Genomic DNA, 24,742 nt, shown 5'->3' with positions numbered 1-24,742 from the left:
TGTTGTATTAGACTAACAAAGCCATATATACTCTAGTAGCTGCCGCCAGCAGCAGCTGACTAAATGCCTTTGGTGAGCACATAAATGGAGACGTGATGGCAGCAGGTTCCTTCCTTCCTTCTGCTTCCAGCAGCTGATGATCCTGCACTCATTTGTCTCTAAATGCCGTGACTTGGTTTATTCAGAGACTCACTGTCTGAGACTATGATGGCCCTGCTTAATTGCCATGAATATAGATGTAGACCAGAGCTTTGTGAGGCCAGTTGGCCTCTCTCAACAAATGTCACTGAATTGTGATTTTAGTATGTCAGGAGAAAAATATTAGTACATAGTAATCTTATGAATTGCATTTCATTAAATTAATTAAACTTAATTTCAACTCAATCCAATTTAGTTTTTATCCTAGCCTCATTACCATGCTTGTCCTAGTTGTATTAAGTTTGGGTGTCATTGGCTTGAAAAAGGCTGGGCATCAGTGGCCCACAGGCTCATTGAATGAATGGTTGTGAACTCCTCATTGCTTCACTCTTTTAGTGTGAGGGATTTGTACACACACACACGGCATTTGTAAGCCTAGTTAGAGTTAATCAATGGAGTGGCTATCATAGACTGCAATAGAGCTATTTCTTGGCACTGACAGATTCTGCGAATGAGATTTTAAGTATTTATAATGTGACAAATTGATGTCAAGTTGCAAGAAATGAATGAGAAAAGCCTCTGCTTCCAGTAAATTTGAACTCTAATAATACCTGGAAAGCAGATGTTTTTACAGTGAGATCTCTTCAAATCTATACTGTACTTAAAACTTTCTTAAATACAATACTATAGTCCTTTCTATCAATAATTAGTTTTAGACTAATTATTGTCTAATTATGTTCATCATATGGGAACATCCTGGTGCCTTGTTCAGTTCACCTTTAAAATTCTGGAATAGCAATGACTTCACAGTCAGACTCCTAATTCCACTGAAGTATTAAAATAAAGTCATATTGATGTGGCAAAGAAGAGCCAACAGTTGCCTGCAACAGAAAAGGCTTGCTTGAACAATTGTGGAGAATAGCAGTCATAAAAGTCAAGTTGGCTCTTGTGGGCCCATGGTTGACTCTTGGTCACTTCCCCTAACCTTCCAGAGGCACTCTTTGTACCTACTAAAGATAGACCTTGACTTACAACCATTCATTTAATGACCATTAAAATGGCACTGAAAAAGTGACTTAAGACCAGTCCTTGCATTTGCAACCCCCACAGCATCCCCATGGTTGTATGATCAACATTTGGGCACTGGCATGTATTTAAGACAGTTAGGGAGTCCTGGATTATAGTGTCCCAGTGTCGTGCCATTCTGACCTTCCCAGCTAGCTTCTAACAAATCAATGGGAAATGCCAGATTCACTTAACAACCACATGAGTCACTTAACAACCACAGCAAAAAATCTCATAAATTTGGGTGTGAGTTACTGAAGAGCCACATCACTTCAGGAATATTCCAGTTCCAATTGTGGTCAAGTCAAGGACTGCCTGATTGGAAAGACTCCCACTTTCAGAAGAGAGGACTATATATCGCTATTCCAAAGAGTTCAGTTGATGGGGAAAGATCTCATTCAGGGGTGTGATGCTACCGGTTCAGCCCGGTTCTATAGAACCGGCAGCTCTGAAGAGCAGCAGACAATGAACCGATTCGTTGCAATGACCTTTTGGTCATCTGTTTGGCTTGCCCGCCCGAGCTCTTGGCTGTCCTTTATTTCCTGCTTTTCAAACTTCAGCTGCTTTGCGTGGCACAGCTGAGGTTGAAAAAGCAGGAAAACAGAAAATTTTCAGCTGTCCAGGAGACACAGCTGATGTTTTTTGTAATTGTTTTACACACACGTGTGCAAAATGCACTCTGACCGAACCAGTAGTAACACCAGTTGAATCCCACCCCTGATCTCATTCCCAGGTGGGATGCAGGGAAGCTTAAGTTTGGCAAGGTATTTTGTGAAAGGTACAGTGATTTGTAATTGAATAGCCCTTATCTTTTATTTAGCACACTTTTCAGACTTATGCAAATGCTCAGAGAGTTTAAAGACAACTTGTAAAAAAAAAGATTCTTAAAGAATTTGGGCATAGTGCCACTTCACAAATCTAAAATCTTCTCACACAAGATGCATCATAGCAATAACTGGGCATACAAATGTGTTAAGAACATTATGTGCTTACATACCAACTGTCACAAATTTCCCAGAACCACCATGTTTCTCAAAGTATGGTCTTGCAGTAAAACCTTGTCCCACATAAATGCTAAATCTCAAATATCTGAAATCAGCAAACTTATTTTGAACATGACATTCCACCCAGATTCTGTTTTACTTATCCCCTCTCCAAAGTAACTTTTCTGGGCTTGGTCACTTAATCTCAATTTTATCAACACAGGATTTATTATATTTATCCAAAAGAAAGACATACCTTAATGTATGATGGTAAAAAGGATGCACAAACAAAAAAATTAAAAACACAGAAAAAGCCTTCCGTGGCACCTGCCATCTCTATCTTACTAGTCTAGCATCAGCTAAAACTATCTTATTTCCTCTAATCCCTATAAATGTGCCCTGGTCACATATTTTTATATAAATATATACAAACCTGTAGCCATTTCATTTCTTTTTCTTTTAATTTTAGCATCTATTCTTAAAACATTCCTGGTAACAATTTGGGTTCTATGGTATAAATAGTACCTTCTTATGGCTGTAAATATGATCTTTTTGAAATCAATTAAGAAAAAATGCAGTTTGATAATGGTTAAATAAATATATATAAAGGTAGTCCTTGAGTTACAACTGTAATGGACCCTGCCAGACCCTGTATTTACGAACTTTTTTTGTGGCAGTTGTTAAGTGAACACTGCAGTTGTTAAGCGAACCAATGGTTCTCTACAGGCGGGGTTTTGCCAAAGTTGGAAGTGGTGATTTTCGGCAAAACCATTGTAAAACACAGTCAAGTTAATGCAGGATGGGGCAAAGGGCTGTAAATGTGCCCCTGTTGCCAAGGCCCTGAAGTTCAATCATGTCACCACAAGGGATGCAATCATTGGAACTTCAAGTTCCGGTCATAACTAACCCCAAGGTAGCTCCATCACAACTTGAAATGGTCACTAACAACTAGTCATAAGTCAAGGACTACCTGTACAATTGCTTCCGTATCTGCAGCTTGGAACTAACTTTCTTTATATCTAGAGCCCTAGGAGGTTATTAGGTACTTAGAGCAGAGAAATTGATGAGTGTCATTGGAAGAATGCTGCTTCATGCAGAGTGAGCTTTAGGTTACAAATACGTTCCTCTGGATGAGGGGTTAATGGTAGAAATGAAGAACATTTGTCTTTTATCAGAAGCTGCAGCAAAATTTAGGAAGGGTGAGTCTTTCTCTTCTTGTATCTGGGAATTTATTGACTGATACAAGCTGAATTGTGACTGAGTAAGACACCTGTGGGACTGCACTGCGTAGTTCTCTGTAAAGATTCCTACAGGCAAAAGGCATATGTAAGCTATAGAGATTCAAAAAGGACAATTTTTGTTTTCAACTGATGGCGCTCCTGCCTCTGAACAGGCAAGGTCAGACAATGGTTCACTTTGGAAGTTTTAATTTTATTGCATCTAGGTTGCTTCTGATCCCGTCAAAATGGGGAATTAGACAATAAAAAATCCTTTACCCTGACTGTAAACCAATGAAGACAATGTAAAACATTGGAATCTAATGGTTCCACCTGTATAAAGAATATCCATTAAAGGTTTGAGACACAGAATGTATGTCAGAGAGAAGAAGTGAATGCCTCATTTTCACATCGCCTTTACCTGTTCAGGTCAGGCCTCTGATATGCTAGACTGCAATGACACATCCATGTAAGATTCTCAGGAACATTTCAGAAGTGGTTTTGCCCTTGCTTTCTTTTGACTCCTCAGTTAAAATCTATACCTTTAGTTTTTTCATAGTGGAGTCCCATTAAAATAAGAAGTTTTATCTGAGCTCAGCTGTTTTGAAATTAGTCAAGGTCAGAAAGGTGCTGCCACCTGCTGAGGTAAAAGAAATTGAGATACACAGTAAATATTTCCCTTTTTTGATTATGAAAGTTGACAAGTATGTAAATCCAAACACTAAACATATACAATTACAGCTTCTAATCTAGATGCAGTTTCCACTTGTGCAGAAACAACAGGATTGTTACATTATTCCACATCGTTTTAATTTAAAATGTCTGAGTCTTCTTCCTTCAACAGAAACCTTGCTGCTTTCTGAGGATCAAGATGCAGCTGCATTCCAGAGAGCACCTCATATGTGATATTATTAATGTAATTGCATTCGTAAAACAGTCAAGAAATACTGTACACAAAATTCTATCTAGGCAAACAAACATATTTGCTAGATTTTGTTTCAAAGTTTGCATAGATAGGGATGGCCGTGTATCGAAATAAATTACAGAAAAATTAATTAATCATTACGGGTAGAATAAGTACAACTAAAAATTAAAGAGTTGGTTAAGATAACATGATGAAATCATTTTTTGAACTCTTGAAAAATCTTGAGCAACCTCGCATATTTCAAGGTCAAAAGAAGTAAATATATGGAAGTTTACCTCTATGATACATTTCCCTACCCACGTTCCCAATATTAAGGCAAAAGTCAGGGATCGTTTGCAAGCCCGACTACCTACACTTTTAATCTCTTTTCTAGCAGGAGGCTTAATTAACATTTTCTAGCATTGGCAGCCCCATCTGGAAATTACTGTTCAACCACCCACATTAATACCCAAGCTTTTTCCCCTTTCCTTTAATTAAAATGCTGTCAGAATGTGTAGCTCATGAAAGAACTTCCTGAAGTTAACAGTTGTATAGCGACATGTTGAAAACTGCATGGAAGCTTGTGCTGATCTATACTTAGAATATAGCTTTTTTTCTCTTTGACAGTTTTATTAACTAGAGATTAATTGGGGGAAGGGGGCGCAGAGCCACTTCTAAGTAGGAAACAAACAAAATGAAGAGATTTATTAGGTATATATCCTGCCTTTCTGCCAGGAGTTTATGGTGGCATATATAGCACTACGGCTCTTCATTTTCCTACCACAATCTTGTAAGATAGGTAAATCTGAGAGAATTATTAGTCTAAAGCCACCCAGTGACTTTCTGCAGCTGAATCTGGGAACTTAAAAAATCAAACAAACCAAAACATCCAACCTGTGCCATATCTGCCTGGTACATTATGTTTCATGGCCGTCATCCTGCAATGGACTGATTTAGGAGGAGGATGACATCTGAACCAGTCTTTTCAATAGAATGCACTGAATTTTCTATTTCCTAATGACCTTGCATATGAAATCAAAGCATAACTAACAAAATGGATAGGTGGGAGAGTTAAAAATTGGTGTTTCTCTAATAGCTGAAGAAATAAGGTAACATTAAGGAAATCTATAAGTAGGTTGAAAAGAATATAATAAAAATACACACATGATTAATTGCTTTTATTTGTAAAATATCCTCTATAATAATGCAGTGATTTTTTTTAAGCAAGAGGGACTGAGTCATTTTTGAAAGATAATAAAGAACCAAGAAGAACGTCATACTAAAAGGAATGAAGGGACTCAAAATGGATGAGATCTAAAACAGTGGTCCCAACCATTTTGGCACCTGGGATTGGTTTAATGGAAGGCAAGTTTTCCATGGAACTGTGGGGGTAGGTGAGGAGGAGTATGAAACCTAGATCCTTCACATGCACACTTTGCAGGTAGAGTTCACACTTTACATGTAGAGGGGACTGGAAACTAAAACATGAAGAATGGTTCCAGGAACTGGGCATGGCTACTCTAGTGAAGGGAAGGACCAGGGGAGACATGATATGGTCTTTCAATATTTGAGGGGCTGCCACAGGGAGGAAGGGGTCAAGCTATTTTTTAAAGTGCCTGTAGGCCAGACAAGGAATAATGGATGGAAACTGAACAAGGAGAGATTTAACCTGGAAATATGGAGAAACTTTCTGACAGTGAGAACAATCAACCAATGGAACAGCCTGCCCTCGGAAGTTGTGGGAGCACCATCATTTGAGACCTTCAAGAAGAGATTGGACTGCCATTTGTCAGAAATGGTGTAGGGTCTCCTGCTTGGGTGGGGGGGAGTTGGACTAGATGACCTACAAGGTCCCTCCCAACTCTGATTATCTGTTATCTGTTCATGTTCTTATGAGAATCTAATGCCTGATGATGTGAAATAGAGCTGAGGTGGTTATGCTAGAGCTGGGAAGCGACTGCAAATACAGATGACATTCACTTGATCACCTGCCACTCATCTCCAACTGTGTGGTCCAGTTCCTAACAGGCCATGGATCGCTACTGGTCCCTGGCCCAGGGGTTGGGGACCCCTGGTCTAGAAGACCAACATTAATGTAATTGTAAAAGCATTTGCCATGCTTAGAACAAAATCCAGTGCAGATAATCCTCGACTGACAACAGTTCACTTAGAGACCATTCAAAGTTACAATGGCACTGAAAAGTGACTTATAAGTATTTTTCACATTTAACAACCGTTGCAGCATCCTCATGGTCACATGATAAAAATGAAGATGCTTGCAAACTGACTCATATTTATGATTGTTGCAGTGCTCAAGGATCATGTGATTACTTTTGTGACCTGATAAGCAAAGTCAATGAGAAAGCCAGGATTCACTTAACAACTATGTTACTAACTTAACAACTGTGGCAAGAAAGGTCGTAAAATGGAGCAAAACTCACTTTAAAAATGTCTTGTTTAGTAACAGAAATGTTGTGCTCAATTATGGTTGTAAGTCAAGGACTATCTGTAATAAATATGGAACCTTTCTAATCTTTCTGACTTCAAAAGTTAAAACAAATCAGTGTGTGTGTGTGTGTGTGTGTGTGTGTGTAGAAAATAGACACAGGTATTAGGGAAAGCTGTGTAAATATACTAATTTTGGAAAAATTTGCTGACAAACCCAAGTATAAATTTTTGTGAGATTTTTTAATAAATGCAAACATTTTGTACAAAGAAAAAGTTACCTTAATCTATAAAATCTTGAACACAAAGAACACAAATCCATGTATACCAATTACCATGAATAGGAATTAAGGCAATCCTTTAGCTATGATGTAGATAATCAATATGAATTGTGGAACATAGAGTATCAGAGTTGGAAGGAGACCCTATACCATTTCAGACAAATGGTTGTCCAGTTTCTTCTTGGGTTGTAAACTGGTGCAAAACTCACTACCTTTTAACAATGGAAGTTTGGGGCTCAATTGTGGTCGTAAGTCACGTGTGTTTAGGTATGTGATATCAAGTTTTAACATTGGGTATTCGTTATAGTTTATTACGTTTAAAATTAATTTTAAGGGGCCTTCGATTAACACGATCACAAACTGCCTGGGTTCTTGTATGAAACTAAGCAATTAGGTAGCATTACTCGGTTTATGGTTTTGTATGATGTGTGGAGTCAACCAATTGTGATCTTAAGAATAATAAACCCTTAATAATCCACCCATAATGCCTGTAAGGAGTGTCTTATTTTTCCCATATAAATTAATGGTTGACTCTTAAAATTGAAACTTGGGTGGTCCTCCCACGTTGTATATATTTTGTCTATATGTATATATTTGTTTTTTGTTTATACAGTTGATGGGATAGACAAGGTATCAGTTGCCAACCCAGATGGGACAAATCCAGGATCTCAAACTCCTCCTTTTAAAAGAAAGGGCAAACTTTCAACCATTGGTAAAATCTTCAAACCATGGAAATGGCGAAAGAAGAAAACAAGTGAAAAATTTATAGAAACCTCAGCAGGTATGATTGTTGATACTGACAAATACTTTATGAAGCTTGAAAAGATTATACAGGTAATTCTCAACTTACAACACTTCATTTAGTGACTGTTGGAAGTTACAATGACACTGAAAAAAAGGGACATGACCATTTTTCAAACTTACAATGATTTCAGCATCTCTATGATCATGTGATCTAAATTCAGACACTTGACAACTGACTCATATTTATGACGGTTACAGTGTCCCTAGGACATGTAATCTCCTTCTACAACCTTCTGGCAAGCAAAGTCAATGGGGAAGCTAGATTCACTTAATAATTATGGCAAGAAAAGTCATAAAATGGAGCAAAACTCACTTAACAAATGTCTCACTTAGCAAGATAAATTTTGGGGTCAATTATGGTCGTAAGTTGAGGACAATCTTTAATTGCTAGCGTTGCAAAGAACCATGCAATTAGTTCTACCATAGTACCTTTTAGATTTGAACGCTTTCAATGTTGTTCCCTACTTCTCGTGATGATTTTTACCAGTTCTTAAAAACGTGCCTGACATTACCTATTTTCTTGCATTTCTATCCTTCAACACTTCTGTACCATTCTGTATTCCTGCATGTTTGCCCTCCTTGAATGAACTTTGTAGTTGTGACAAAATACTTCTTTAAAAAATATGTTTGTTACCCTGAACTCCTGACTCCGGATTTATTGCTTTGATACTGTGTCTTAATCCACTGAATGCCACCCACACTTCAGCTTTCTCTTTATAGCAATTAATGAGCTGTAAGATCCTTAAAAATCAAACAGTTGGGTGGAAATTATTCTTCACAGATTAAAGCTCAGATGCTAAGTCTTTTAGAACCTAATTATTTTAATGTAATTCAAATGAAACAATAATATATTCCAAATGTGCACTTATGGTGAACTGTCTCATAATCTCTCTAGATTTTATTTTTATGTAAGTTTAATAACACATTAGTAAATTCGTGTCTTTTTAGAAAAATGTTCCTCCTTTTGTGTGAGTGTCATTACAATATAATTAAGTCTCAACAATTTAAGTGATGATGTATCAACTTAAGATAAATATTTATGCTCTGTGCATAAATATTTTCACTGGTGGAGTGACTTTTCTATGGTATACTGAGAAAGAGGAGATGAACATAGTTCATTGGCAAAGTTTGGAATATAATAATCCTGAGAGTTGCCTTTTGAGATCAAGAGACACTGCACATTTAATATATTTTTACTATTAAGAAAGAGGTACAACTAGGTGAAGAACTGTGCTGTATATACTGTACATATCCTGTTACATATATACAGTTCTGGATTTTAAAAGAGTTGAGTTCAGAGTACTTTTACTCCTTTGAGTGTTCAAAATACTAATCTAAATTATGTGTAGAGGTTTGTACACTCTTTCTCTCTGCCCAAACAATGCTTAAAAGCCACTTGCATAATTTATTAAGTCTTAAATATTAAATATATAACATGCATACATACATACATATATATAAGTTTATAAATATAAAGATAAAACATTTTTAAAAAGTAAGAAAAATATAAAAAGTAAGGAAAATGAAAAGTAGAAGGTAGAAAAAGAAAATACAAAAATTAGGGGTGGGGGAGAAAAGATATATAAAGGGTGACTCCCACTTCTAATATTTTAATCAGGATAAAGACATTTCTTTACTCCGTCTCATCTCCTATCAATAATTAAATTATAAAAATTCATCATTCCATCCTAATCAGCAATCTTTCCCCATTTGTAAACAGATCTGAAAAGCCTTTTCATTTAGTCCTGGTCAAAAAGAAATTCCATTAATTGCTGTCAGAAACCACTAGATACATACAGGTAGTCCTTGACTTACAACAGTTCATTTAATAACTGTTCAAAGTTGCAACGGCACTGAAAAAAGTTACTTATGACCGTTTTCATATTTATGATGCCTGCAGTCATAAAGGTGGGGTCATATGACCATCTGTTGCAACCTTTTGACAAGCAAAGTCCATGGGGAAGCTGGATTCACTTAATCACAGTGTCATTAACTTAGCAACTGTGGTGATTCATTTAAAAACTGTGGCAAGAAAGGTTGTAAAATGGTGCAAAACTCAATAAATATTTCACTTAGCAACCAAACTTTTGCGCTCAGTTGTGGTCATAAGTCGAGGACTAACAATGGTCAAATAAATTCACTTTACATTTCTTTTGTTTACTTTTTAAAATCTTGAGCTTTAATCCCATAAAATAATGTCCCACAAGTTGCTATCTTGTCATTTCTCTCTTTATCCCCTTTCAGGAACAACTTTAGTAGTTTTAACGCTTCCCCTTTGTATCCAAGTTAGAAGATTTTCCAAAGCATTCTTCTGATTTGTTATTTGTATGTCATTATTACTTATTACTTTTTACTTATTAAGACATCAGCCAATTTCAAATGTAAATCCCTTGTGGCATTCTCTTCCATATCACTCTTGTAATTTGGCATCTAAAATCCATTTTCAAATCCACAACAACTTTTCCCATATCACACTCTCTCTCTCTCTCTTTCTCTCTCTCTCTCTCTCTCTCTCTCTCTCTCTCTCATATACACACCCACACCCACACCCACCCACCCACACACACACACACACACACAAAATCTCTAGTTAATAAAACTGTCCAAGAGAAAAAAAGCTATACTCTTAAGTATAGATCAGCACAAGCTTCCATGCAGTTTTCAACATGTCACTATACAACTGTTAACTTCTGGAAGTTCTTTCATGAGCTACACATTCTGACAGCATTTTAATTAAAGGAAAGGGGGAAAAGTGTGATTTTTTTAAAAAAAACCATTTTTGAATCCATATTCAAATCAGTCTCTGTTTTATCCAGTAAAATCGATTCTTCGTCTATAACCTTTTGCTGTTTAAGATAGAATGATTTTTTAATAATTTGTTTATTGTTAAGGGATGAAATATGGGAAGAAGGGTTTTTTTAAAAATTGAAATATTAGAGAAGGTGTTAAGCTACTGGAGCTGTCTGTTCTTGCCTGGAGGGACATGGGAATCACTTTTATGCATCTTTTTTCTTATTTTTTTTTTTTTTGTATTTTCCTTTTTTTACCTCTTTTTACTTCTGTTCTTTACTTTTTATATTTTTCCTAGTTTGTATTATCTTTTTATTTATAAACTATACTAAAATTATTATAGACAGTTCTGACAAATAATTAAAAACGAAGATAAAAAGCATGCAAAAATATAAGGGATGCTTGTGACTAGCTATCACAAAGCTATGAATAGCATGTTAGCCATCTCTTACAATATTCCGATATTCCTGTGTTTTTAGTTGTTCTTTTAATATTAATTTCAATTATCATACCGCACATACCTTCCCTAATGTTTAGACCAATTGGTCAGAACCATACTTGGTAGGCAGATTCCTGCTATATCATGCTACATCATACAATATATAGATTATCATAAAGCAAGATTATTAAAATGTGGTACCCATATCACCAAACCTTGGATGAGTTTGGAGATATTCTCTTGACGTTATAATTATAGCATGTCAATTCTGCTAGGTAGAACAGACTAGGAAATCAACTCAGGAACATTAGCTTTATTGAGATTGGCTATAATAACAGAATCTTACAAGTCAGATTGTTCTGTACTTCCTTCCCTTTTTTATAGTCCAATGAATCGGGAGCATCTTCCTGAATTTTATCTCACTGCTCTGGATTTTAAAAAATGTTTTGTCTATTTGTTATGACATATGCTAGTGATATAGAAATTGATTAGCTAAAGGAATTTCCTGAACCATGAGGCTGTAAATGATGTAAATTTCCTGAACTATGAGGCTGTAAGTGATGTTTTAGTTTTCAGAAGTATATTGCTTTTAAATTTTCATTTTATCTTCTGAGAGAGAAATACCTATATTCAGCACAAATGAAAAGAATATGTCCTTGAAATATAATTAATGCAGCTTCTGTACTTGAACAGAGAATGTATAAATCGACTCATATAAACTTGCTTACTGCCTTTTCATAGCATTATCTTCTGACCAATATAGCTTATTAGGTAATTACACACATATTTGTACTTTCATATACTGTTCTATACATTGATTTTTGCTATTTAATCTCCTCAAATTTATTTTTCAGCAATTCATCTACTGCTTCCTGTTATTCTCCTTCCTTTTGACCTATCCACTCTTCCTTCAAACTCTTGTTTGCAATTAGATCCTCATCCTCATTCTAATACTGCTAAATAATAAATATGGAAGCCAAAATACCTTTACTTGTTTTTTTTATTGTCTTAGTTTATTTTTTTACTGAATAATGTCTTAATTTCTCTATTTTTTTTAAAGTGCTGGAAAGAAAGATATCAACAAGGCAGAGCAGAGAGGAGCTAATAAGAAGGGGTGTCCTAAAGGAAATAAATGAGCAAGGTGATCACAATTAATGTAGATTAATAGACCTTATATTGAATCTGAATGATGACAAATGTTATTCCTATTGTTTTAAAATGTATGTAGTTTGTTGACAAAGTTTGTAGTCAAGACTGACAATAAGACTGTCACATATCTAATACAGGGCTAGGTTGAAAAATAATACTGAAAAAACAGTGATTTTAACTCCAGGAGCTTTGGCCACCTCTTTTCTTTTCTCCTCAGAATTGCTCAGATTGTCTTGAAAAGCTAGTAGAGACTCAAAGGTCTCTGAAAGACAAAGGAAGGGAGAAAGAGAGAAATCTGCCTCATGATAAATTAGGGATGCTGGGGAGCAACAGAAAACAACCTAACACGGGAAGACAGTGGAATTTCATATGGGACAGAGAAAAAAAAATAGCTGAGTGAGTGGCTTGAGTGAGAGAATTTTGGCTGGTAGAAAATGGAGTGAGAGAATTGGTGGGGTGATTTTGTAAAAGAGAGAACTGTTTAGGGGTTGTAAAGGAATAGATTGGGTTTCTGCCCCTGAACTCCCACTTCTACCTTACATTCAGACTCTTGTTCAGGTTTTTAATCTTCCTATTCCTATCAGTTAGGTTTTTTTAATGAAATTTCTTTGACCCCACTGATCATGGGAGACATTTGTGAATGGTCACCCATTACCCAGAGCTATTTTGGAGTAAAAATATCAGGGAGGGAGGAGGAAGGATTACTTTGTGAAAGTTTTCTTTAAATTCTCCCCAATATAGAGAGGAGTCCTCTGTTCTAGTACCACAACACATGTTAAGTATGCAAGACATTGTTTAGAAATGCATAGCAAAACTGGTTCTAATCAGGATGCTATGCATTGAATAGTACTATCCCAGATATCAGTACCATTATGAAAACAAAGACAACTTAGTTGCATATAAATGAAGGTAATGTCTTCAGAACTAGCCAATATTCTTGTTTTCATTTCAGATGTGGATGCCACCGTGAATTATGAAATCTCTAATGGTCACACAATAGTAATTACAGAAGAAGCCATACAGGAAGAAAATGTAAAAAATGTAGAAGACAATGGTTCATTATCAGCAAAGGCAGCTGTTTCTGAAGAGAAAAAGGAGGATAAAAAAGGTATTTTAAATGCAATGTATCAGAATGTATATGCCACTTTAAAAATACAATCACCCAGTGTATATTATGAAAAAATGAAAACAAACCTGTTTATAACTACAAGGGATAATGTGTAATTTGGTGCAGAAAAAATAGAAATAAGAAAAGTTAATTTCTGTTCAGAGTCAGACATTTTTAGTAACAGATAAACTAAAAACTCAGAGTTCACTGTTGGAATGGGAGGAAAAGTGCTAGGTCTTAAAACGAGAGCAGGTTTCTGATTGTCCTACATCAGGGGTCCCCAACATCTGAGCCACAGCCCACTGGTGGGCCATGAGGAAACAGCAATCGGACTGCGGAAACAGCAGACAAGTACACCCATGCTCACGTGCATTTCCACTTGTGCGAGCAGCGGGTGAGTGCATGCACACCTGCTCCATTTGCATGAATGGCAAGTGCATGTAAATGGAGCTGCGTGTATTCTTGCCGGCCATGCACACAGAACCATCCTCTCTCCCTCCTCTCCCCCCCCACCAAACCGCAAAGCTGGAAAGGTTTGGGAACTCTGTCCTATAGTACTACATGAAACTTCTGGTGATACACAACAAGAATCTATGGGATGTAGTTCAAACCAAGTTTGAAGTCTTACTCAGCTGTGAAGTTCAGGGATGAGCAGTTTCTGTCTTATCAAGTCAGCATATAGTATCACACAAGATTATTTGGGATAAAATAGGATAAAAATATGAAAGCTGCATAGCAATAATTTTTTTTTTAAAAAAAGAAACCTAACAACCATCACTACTATTTTCTGAAAACAGTAGCTGGAGGGTGGGATGGGGTGGGGATAAAGAGGATTTGATTTATTTAAGGAATTTCTAACCTTTTTTCCAGTCTTAAATTAGTTGATTAATGCATGTTCTTACGAACTTGTCGTTTATGAGTTATCATTACTCCTTACCCGTGTCAAGACAATCAATATGAAGATAGAACTCAAATGAAAGAAGGCTAAGCTCAAAATCGTAATAAGCAATTGCTGTATACTTGGGAAGTTAACATGGAATAAAATAATTCTTAACAAAGCTACTAGTCTTATCCTAGCTTTTCTTAGGCCGTGTGAAAATAGGTCTTGTACATAGAAGCACAAATATTTCCTCTGGGACTTGCTGCTAGCTGCTGCAGTTAGGTAATCTGTTACAAAATGAATTGTATCCATGAAAATGAAAACTTTTCCTATTTTAGCCAATAGTAATGCAAGTTAATGTGCTTTTTTGCTCATTTTAATTTTTTAAAGTGTATACTTCTAATATTTTTTCTCTGACAAATGAGATATAAAGACATGGCTACAATTCTGCTCATGGACATATATGTATACCAGGCCTGTTGAACTTGCGGCCCATGGACCTGCTGCGTGACACACTGGCTACACCCACACCCGGTTTAGCGAAGGGGGAAAAGTCGTGATACGTCATGTGATGACGCTGTGACATGATCTATGCTGATATCAGGAAAGCTTTATACATAACAAAATGCAAGATTATGCATTGAAAAAGACTAACAACAGAACGGCAGTTACTGTAAATCCTCATTTTCTTTCACCTCAACGCAATTTTCCAAATTTCTGCTGCAATTTACTTCATTTTCCATAATGATATATTATAATTTGCACATTTGTTTGTTGATGTCAGACAGATGACATGAATACCCTCAGTACCATTGTTCTGTGATTCATTGAATAACACACATCCCAATTAGTAATTCTATTTTTTTTAAGAACATAGGTGATTAGAGCTTAATAGGCTGGTACAAGGAAAAAGAAACAACAGCTCTAGAAACAAACCTGCTAAAACTTATACAATAAATGCTTAGGAATGCTTTCTATGTTTGAATAGTAGTCTTAATGATGAAATAGGAGCCAATCATAAAAATGAAAAGGAAGCTATTGAACCAGAATAAGAAATGCTGACAAATTTTCATTTGTTGGTTATTTTAGGTAAATGATTATCGATGATACACTCAATTAAGAAGTTTGTCCTTGATCTTTATTTATAAATCTGATCAGCTTTTCCTAACATATTTTTAGAAAGATAGATATAGTTATATATATAAATTATCCAAATTGTAAATATAAATGAAAGCTATCATAGTGATAGTTGTCTTAAACTTTCCTTGGCTAGGAATTTGTTGCAGAAAGATTATATTATACAGATAGTCCTCAATGTATGAACAAAATTGAGCTCAGGATTTATGCTACTAAGTGACAAATTTGTTAAGTGAGTTTTGCCCCATTTTATGACATTTCTTGTCATGTTTGTTAAGTGAATCATTGCAGCTCTTAAATTAGTAACACTAATTGTTAAGTGAATCTGGCTTCCCCATTGACTTGACTTGTCAGAAGGTTGCAAAAGGTGATCATGTGACCCTATGATACTGCACCTGTCATAAATATGGGTCGGTTCTCAAGCATCCAAATTTTGATCACATGACCATGGGGATGCTACAGCAGTCCTAAGTGTCGGAAATGGTCATAAGTCACGTTTTTCAGTGCCAATGTCAAACGGTCTCAAATGAACTGTTGAGGACTTCTTGTAAATGATCTTTCCTTTCCAGTAAATGGAGCTGTTTTGCTGAAAGCCATTACGGCAAAATGAATGTTTTCTACCATGTGTACTTAACCACGCTGTATATAGCAATAGCACTTAGACTTATATACCGCTTTACAGTGCTTTACAGCCCTCTCTGAGTGGTTTGACAGAGTCAGCATATTGCCCTCAACAATTTGGGTCCTCATTTTACCCACCTCAGAAGGATGGAAGGCTGAGTCAACCTTGAGCCTGGTGGGATGTGAACTATCAAATTGTAGGCAGCTGGCTGCAGAAGTAGCTTGCAGTACTTGTCTTCATATGCTTGTCTTCATCTATTAATTTAATGAGAATGCTGCTCATCTTTCACAAGTTGATGACCAAATGTTGAGAAATTGAGTTAGGGTAGCTTAAAAGACTTTTAAAATAACAACAACAACAACAACAACAATAATAATAATAATAACAACAACAACAACTACTACTGCCCCAAACTGCTAGCAGAGTTGATCTCCCTTTATCGAAGGTAGATTGTTTTTGTAAAAATAAATAAATAAACTTTTTGATTCTGCATTTTGAGAGCCATTCTGAACATTCTGTTGAAATCTGCGCTCCCTTATTCTCAGGAAAGTAGAGCAGCTGGAAGAAATCTGTTTCTTTGTCTAGTTTATCCTTGTTGTCCGTTTGTCAGATGCTTGTGTTCACTGTTCTTATTTGCAGATAAGCCGAAAGGCCTTCAAACGTCAGCCGTGCCTGTTTCTCCTCTTCCGCCTTCTCTACCACCGCCGCCTCCTAAACCTAAGCCTAAAGCTAAAAAAGCAGCCATTCCTCCAAAAAACGCTGCTGCTGCTGCTGCTACAACTAGCCATAAAACTAATGAAGTGCCACATGCTAAAAAAAAGGGCAAATCTCCTTCCAAGCAGACCTCTGCCCCACCTGCCAAGCCAACAAACCGCAGTGGGACTCGAGAAGCTGGTAAATATCACGTGTGGCTTTGGGTTTGTGCTGCTTTGTTGCTTGCTTTAAATGTTGCAGTGTCCATATTCTCTCTGTGGATAGTTATTAATAAATTGGAATTAATCTTATCCAAATTGGATTTATGTTTATTACTCTCCCTTATCTATGATTTTTCAGCTCACCTTGGCTCACAAAATGCAGTGTTGAGCGTTGGAGTCTAATAGGAAGCAATATTTCCTAGATAATTTGTGCAAAGCTGAACAAAAGCTACAGCTGCATTAAAAAAAAGCGTATAACGTTAGTTGGCTGTGAATGATTATTATTAAATTTGTTGTCTTATCCACCGTCTCCATAATGTGTGGGTGGATAACTTGGAGCTTCCTGTACAGCAGCCAAATGCAAGAGCTTATTTGGTGGTTACTGTACTAAGTTCTTTTAAACGAAAAATGCTTGTAAGAATACTGTTTATTTCCATCCCTCTCAATTGGCAAGACCTATTTGAAGATACAATAGCATAGTTAAAAAGACAGTTCTTGGATGTGGATTTTACTCCATTAATTATTGCCGACTATGGGGGGAGGTGCTCTTCTCCGTTTCAAGGGCCTTTGAGCTAGCACTGTCTGAAGACGTTTCCACATTCATGTGGCCAGCATGACATCATGGAGTACTGTTATCTTCCCACTGAAATAGTACCTATTTATTTACTCACGTTTGCATGCTTTCGAGCTGCTAGGTTGGCAGGGCAAGGACGGGGAGCTCAACCCATCAGGCAAGGTTCAGGTCTCAAACCTGGGCTTTTGGAAGGTACAGAAACAGGATAAAAAAACAGTAAACTGATTTATTATTATTTATTATTATTGAGTATTTTGCAAACCATCCTTGCTTCTATCATGTCTGTACATTGTTTAATAATTTTCATTTCGCTCTTTTTGAGCTCTACACATCCATGTCTGTCTCATCCTTCCACTCAAGTTATCAACTCATCCTTCATATATTTAGTTTGCAATTTGTTCCTCATTTACTCTCTGTATGGTGAAACTATAATTATTTCTACTAAATACAATTTAGAGTTCAGCGAATTTTATAAATGGACTTGAAAATATGTGAGTTAGCCCGTTTGGCTGGCTTAATGGTCGGCCCTTGAGGCAAGTGGGGCTGCCAGGCCCAACGCTTCTTCCCCCCCCCGCGTGCCGGAGCTGTGCCTGGAAGGCTTCGGAAACCCTCCGGAAGAAAAAACACCTTCCCCTCAGGATCCCATCATTTCCCACCTTATTGTGTGTTTTAGTGTGAGAAAGTGGGGGGGGGGGGGATGCTTCAATGTTTCTCCCCTCTCAGAAAAACAAACAAAGAGGAAGACAGTGTAATCCCAGTGAAGGTAGCATTGAGATGCCGCCCGCTTGTTCCCAAAGAAATTGCGGTGGGTTGCCAGATATGTTTGTCTTTTGTTCCTGGAGACCCACAGATGATTCTAGGCAAGGACAAACCTTTTACTTAATATACTGAACCTGGCATTAATTAGGCATTGAATAAAATGCTGAACTTGCTTGGAATTGATTATACTTAAAAAGAAAATTAACAATATAATTGAAAAAAGGAAAAAAAGAACTTTGAAAAGTGGAAGCTATATAGAGCGCCACCTAATGGTACAAGGCATTTTTTCCTGGGTGACTTTATGGAAAATTACTGATCTGTTAAATGTGTGAATGAGAAAAGACATGAAAAGAAAGACTTTAACATAACAAGAACCCCGGAAGCTTAAGAGAAAAGGGGGAAGATTGCAGCAAGAGGACAAAGGAAGGCAATATCTTGGGACTGTTGTGGGTTGACTGAGCAAAGGAAACAGAAGGACCAACAAGGAAAAGAGATATAAACAGCGTCTCTTGGCAAGGATTACAATTAACTTTAATAAAATAAAGAATAACACCATTGATTAAAAAATGGAAGAAGCAAGCAAAGAATTTAAGTTGGAACTGCAAACTGTGAAAGAAATGAGAAAAGAAAAAAGGGGTTTATTGGACACACTGGCAGAAAAAGTAATGCAATATATAGCAGAACAAAGGAATTCTAGAGAGGAGGAGCCAAAGGAAAAGGAAAACAGTCAAGATGGACATGAAGATTTAGAGACATTGCCAAAAGACACAAAAGGAACTAAAACTAAGACATTGACAACAGAGATAATAAATAAAAGAGAAAACGCTCCCAGGAGTAAGCAAAAGAAGAAGCTGTACAAGAAGAAATTTCAAAAAAGAGAAAAGGAAAGAGGGAGAGGGAGAGGGAGAGGAAAGATGGGGGACTGGAAGATGGAAATAAATGTAATATTAGAGGGAAAAAGAGGGATAAGGAGGAAAGGCCAGGAAAACTTTGCAAAGGGAAATCTGGCTAAAACTAAGAGAAATGACAAGGCCGAGAGATTTAGAGATAAGGGTTAGATATAGCATATAAGGGGGACACCACATGGGAATGTATCTTTGTATTTTTTATTATAAATGTAGAATGGGGTTTTTTGAAGTTTATAACTTACTGGGAATTACTTTAAGATTTCTAGATAATTATAGATGAGAAAAATGAAAATGGAGTAAGTGATATTAAGAGGGGTTCTATTGTTATTAATCATATATATATATGTATGTATGTATGTATGAATGTATATATGTATATACACACACACACATATATACATATTCTAAAATATACTAATGACTATTTAAATGATATTAGGAAAACAGAATATGATGACTTTGGTGAAAATCTGGTATTATGTTTAAAAAATGTGAATTAGGGTTATATAAATGCCATAGGTTGAAATTGGTCAAAGGAAAGTAAAAGGGGAAATTAACTCTGTTTTTATTTTATTCTTTTTCTTTGTGGTATACATGAAGTAGAAAATACAATTGATTATACAAAGGATATGAGAAATTGGAAAATATAACGAACTAGAAGGGGATATGTGGGAATGTAAAATATTTATAATGAATGAATTATAATCAAAAGCAGGGGAATGAAAATTTATAAAAATTATATAGGTAAATTTTGGAAACAGAAAAAATATGAAATTATTATATGAATATTTTTGGAATAGATTTAAGGTATATTGTAGATGGGATATACCATGTGGATCCTAAATGTATTAATCTTACTTTTACTCATTTTTTTCTTCACTGACTATCTAATTATATATAGGTCTTGAGAAAGTTATAGATCAGGGGTGTCAAACTCAAGGCCCGGGGGCCAGATCTGGCCTGCAGGGTGATTAGATCTGGCCCGCAGGGCCACCCTGGAAACGGCGAAAGACTGGCCTGCGGTGCCTCTGCCAGCAAAAACAGAACTCGGGTGGGCTGCACACAGCCCTCTTGAGCTCTGTTTTCATTGGCAGAGGGTTACTTACAGGAGGCCATTGCAGCCGAAAATGGAGCTCAGGAGCCTGTTTTCTCTGGCAAAGGGCTCGGGCCACCACAGGCACCCCTGACACGAGTGATGTCGAGCTGACCACACCCACTCTGGCCACGCCCACTCTGGCCCTCTGAGATAAAATACAATCCTGATGCAACCTTCAATGAAATCAAGTTTGACACCCCTGTTATAGATGATAACAATACATAATATAAAACAGGTGGTAAGCTGAAAATGATAATAATAGGGGATAAAGAATTGAAAATATATGTGAGAATGAAATGATTTTGATATTGAAATATGAAAGGGAAATTTATCTAAAGATAAGTTGAATGGATAATAATTTGAAGTGATATTAATTAAGAAAGTTGAAAGTATAACTATGACTGTATAAATGTTGTAATCTGGAATCACATTGCTCACGTGAAGACGTGTAAAAAATAAAAATAAAAAAACCTTTGGAGTGGGGGGAAAGAACACTCTCCGCTATGCCGATTGGGCCCGAAAAATAAAGAACAAGCCAATTGTGAATATTGACCCTCATGTAGCCAAAATCAGCCAGTTGAGGCTGCAGGTCCAAGAATTGCAAGTGTTATTGCTTCAAGCGCATGGGGGAACTCTGCTGGTGTCTCTTCGAGGTGAACCTGCAGAAAACCTCCTAGCTCTGATGGAGAAAAACCACTCGCTCCTGGAAGAGAATGAAAAACTCAGCCATGGCTTAAGCGAAGTGATCGGTCAGATTGTTCAGATGTTGGAGAGGGTCATTGTGATGGAACAGCAGAATGAGAGGATTACCGTGAACCTGGAAGAGCTCCGAGAACACGCGGTGTTACAACTGGACCTGCAAAAGCTGCTGACATCTGTGGAGGGCGAAGAACTGAAAGAACAGCTGGAACTATTTCTCCTGTTGCAACAAATTATTGCTCAGCTGCTGAAAGAAAATCCTCCTGCTGTAGCTGACATGGGCGTAATGGAACAGCATTCTGATTCTACGTCCTCGGTAGATCTGGAGCCCCCTCCCCAGTCTTCAGACGACTGTGCCACTCAGCATGCCCTCCAGCAAGCTCAGATGTCCAAGGAGTTGCTGAAACCCTTGCTCTGAAGGAGGCCCTGGCTCTCCCAGAGCGACCGCCAGCTGGAACCCATCCAATGCCAGTCAAAGAACAATATCCAGAACCTGGAAGGAGAGGTAACCAAGATGCAGAAGGAGAAGGAAGACTTGGTCCTCGCCCTTCAGATGACCAAGAAAGACGTCACTCAAGCCAAGCTGAGTGAGCGTCTCCGGAAACATCTGCAGGAGCTGGAAGGGGAGATGAGTGAGCTAAAGAGGAAGCTGAAGGAACAATCCAAGCTGCTGAAAATGAAAAAATCCAGCAAGCAGACCGTCTCCAAACTCCACCAAGAGATCCAGGCCATAAAAAACCAACAGGTTCAACTGATTCGGGATGAAAGAAGATGCTGAGAAATTCCGATAGTGGAAGCAGCAGAAGGACAAGGAAGTCATCCAGCTGAAGGTCCAGGATCGCAAGCAGCAGTATGAACTGGTCAAGCTGGAGCAGGACTTCCAGAAGCAGTCCTCTGATGGAAAGGTCCTCCAAGGTCCTCTGATGGAAAGCAGAAGAAGCTGCAGCAGCTAGCAAGTGCTTGAAGGAAGCTCTCCAGAAGCAAGAACAAGCAGCAGTGAAGCAACAGGATGTTAACAACCAGGGATTCGAAGCTGCCATCTCTTGGGTGAAGAACTGGCTGGTGAATGAAGTTGAAGTCCTCATGAGCATAAAAGAAGCTCAGCATCACCTGAACGACCTTCTGGATGACCAGAAAACTTTGACCAAAGAAATTGCTCTGCTGAAAGAGAAGCAGGAGGCTGGGGAAGTCCTCCTGTCCAAATACAGGAGACACACGGTTTCCTACCAATCCTTGGAAATCAATCATTCCATCACCAAGCAAATCGAGAGTTTGGAGATAGAAATGGAACTCAGGAGTGCCCAAATTGCAGATCTACAGCAGAAGTTGCTGGACGCCAAGACTAGCGACCGGGCCAAACACCGCTGAGAAAATATAGCCACCATGTCAGAAGCCAAGTGTGCCATCAAGTACCTGATTGGTGAACTGATCGCCTCCAAAGTGGAAAATGGAAAAGTAGAAAGCCGCCTTCAGCAGGGTAAAACCACCTGCGTCGACATCCGTAAGATACTTCTGGAAGAACGGAAGGAGGCTGAGCTGGAGAGGTGGCTGGTCCAGGTGGAGCAGGAGTACCAGGAGAAGATTCTCAACCTGCTCAGCCAAGTCCAGCAAAAGGAGGAAGCTGAAAAAAGGCTAGAAACCTCAACATCCGTACAGGAGGAGCAGCTTCTGGAACGCCTCCGATTCCAGGATGAAGAGCTCGGAAAGCTGAAAGAGGTGCTGGAGGAGAATCAGGAACTCTGTGAAGAGGTGGAAGTCCTCAAGCAGCCAAAGCCTCAGCGGATGACCAGCACAAAGCCGAAATCTGAAATCAGCACCGAGGAGTTGCTCTCAGAATCAGGCAACTCAGTTGAAGAGGAGTGAGTGCCGGCCAAAATCACCTGAGACATGAGGAAGATTTTCAGGGAGGGGCTACTCAGTGATGAGATGATGGGGGATGTTCGAAACCAGACATTCAGCCTGGAAGATCCCACCCAGGTGGCCTGTGGGGACACTTTCTTTGAGCCCCCTGCAGTCACGCCCACAAGAAACGTCCTGGAAGACGCAATGGAGCCCAAAGCCTTGGTAGCCCTCCAGGCCTTGTTCCCACCCACTGGACCCTCAGGGGGAGCCCGAGCCAGTTGTTTCTTCTCCGGCCTCACCCCAATCAAAGAAGGCTGGATAGAAGGGAAGGGAAGAGCGCTCCCCCCACCTGTTTCCTTCTTTTTTAAAAAAATATGTAAAAATAACTCCTTTTTGTATGTATAGGTTAATAAAGGTTATGTATAGATTCATAATTAAAGGCTTGCTTAATAATCAAAAAGAAAGAAAGAAAATATGTGAGTTAAAAGATAATTAAAAAATGATATGGTTCTCTTTCCTTGTTCTGATTTTTTGATTCTACTACAAATATTTATTAATCTTACTTTTAAAAATGCCTTTAGCGTAATCAGGTTGAGAAAACTCTTAGTTTAGTGTTAAAAATCTCAGATTTCAATAAGAAGCTCATGATTAGTATGTAGACAAAATAAAAAACATATTTTGTTTCTAAGTTTATCCTAGAAAAAGTTTCCACAAAGCATTTTAAGTTAGTTGTGTCCCAACAGAACAAAAAGTTTCAGTTGTACTCACTAGAAGAAACAATGAGAATGTGAAACCGGTTGCTGCTCCTTTGTTTTTCATCCTAGATCCATAAAATGGGATGTACCCAAATGGCAGAAAGTGAGATGATTTTGAAAACATTAAAACCAGTCCCTTTAGGAGACAGTGGGTACACAAGTCTGCTTTCACATCTGAAAAATAAGTTTAAATTAGAATCCGTAATCAAAAAAATATATCCAGTCCATCAACCAAGAAAACAGATAGTGATCTTTCTACTGTATTAAAGGGCAGAAACATATCTCTTTCACATTCCTTTGAATTAGCACATAATGCCTAATAGATTACTTCATTATTAGGATTTTTTTTAAAAAAACCTCTTTGCCAATTCTTCTGGAGTCATTGACATTCCACTTATTTAGCAAGAACAAACAACAGATTTGGCATGCTTTATTTTTCCAGCCTGCCTGCCAAATGCAAGCTCAGCAAAAGCAACCATGTTGTTGTTTGCTGATGTCTTTTGCTTGCAAAAAGAGTTGTTGCAAGTTATTTTAAAAAAATGCTTGGTCCAATTACTGTATTCAAGCAACAACCCAAATCAATGTACTCTTTACATTTTAAAATGTATCTTGAATTTTAATGTCACCAGGTCATAACTATGCACATGTATACCAAAGCTTCTCAACTCCTCCCCCAAAAATGTTTGTTGGGAGAACGTGCCCTTGCTATATTAATTGTGATTAATTCGTTCATGTTTATAGTTTAAAACTTATTGTAATGCTAAGTAATTAAGAATCCTGATTGGTCCTGATGGCCCAGGAGTAGTGCCTAAAGGTCTCCAGTCCAGAAGACAAATCACATTCCAGAGTAAGTAGAGGGGAAGAGCACTGCTATTATATTACTTACATATGCTAATATGTAATTATTTACATACTTCTACATAAGTGTTGTAAGTACCACTTATTTACCTTCAGGTTTTCCATTACAGTGGTACCTTGGTACTCAACTGCTTTGAAACTCATCAAATTTGGTACTCAACACATTCTGATGTGAAAATTCTGTCCCAATACTCGTCATTTGTTTGGTACTCAACAGGTAAGCTAGAACTAGTCGTGGTACGCTGCCTTGTGATTCACTACATTATTCCTTATGGGAAAAAAATTGTTTGGTTCTCATTATTTTTGGTACTCCCTGAATCAATTCACAATGAGTACCAAGGTACCATTGTATTAAGAATGTGAAAGCCTTCCTAG

General features: G+C 37.6%; 1 protein-coding gene, 1 long non-coding RNA gene and 1 pseudogene across 5 annotated transcripts in view; 2 read left to right on the top strand and 1 right to left on the bottom strand.

The window, feature by feature from the left end:
• The window catches only part of PHACTR2 (phosphatase and actin regulator 2), a 98,387-nt gene that overhangs the window by 58,617 nt on the left and 15,028 nt on the right, over nucleotides 1-24,742 (top strand). For 2 of the 4 annotated variants that reach the window (XM_087939939.1, XM_026705610.2), the window contains exons 2-5: nucleotides 7,647-7,814; nucleotides 12,127-12,207; nucleotides 13,168-13,323; nucleotides 16,602-16,856. In XM_087939939.1, coding sequence (XP_087796065.1) covers nucleotides 7,647-7,814; nucleotides 12,127-12,207; nucleotides 13,168-13,323; nucleotides 16,602-16,856 — 660 coding nt within the window. The remainder of the gene's footprint in view (nucleotides 1-7,646; nucleotides 7,815-12,126; nucleotides 12,208-13,167; nucleotides 13,324-16,601; nucleotides 16,857-24,742) is intronic. The other 2 variants (XM_087939950.1, XM_026705611.2) reach the window with 1 other exon arrangement.
• LOC148127705 (uncharacterized) lies at nucleotides 1,813-18,642 on the bottom strand. The gene is made up of 3 exons (XR_015744817.1): nucleotides 17,548-18,642; nucleotides 16,100-16,290; nucleotides 1,813-4,043 (listed from the first exon to the last, which is right to left on the bottom strand). It is a non-coding gene; the product is annotated as an uncharacterized LOC148127705 (long non-coding RNA).
• On the top strand, nucleotides 19,409-23,008 carry LOC113439521 (chromosome-associated kinesin KIF4A-like; annotated as a pseudogene).

Source organism: Pseudonaja textilis, chromosome 1 (genome assembly GCF_049901715.1).
Source record: "Pseudonaja textilis isolate UNSWEBS1 chromosome 1, rPseTex1.2, whole genome shotgun sequence".
In the NCBI taxonomy this organism is placed as follows: domain Eukaryota; kingdom Metazoa; phylum Chordata; class Lepidosauria; order Squamata; family Elapidae; genus Pseudonaja; species Pseudonaja textilis.
This window is presented reverse-complemented; position numbering and strand designations above follow the sequence as displayed.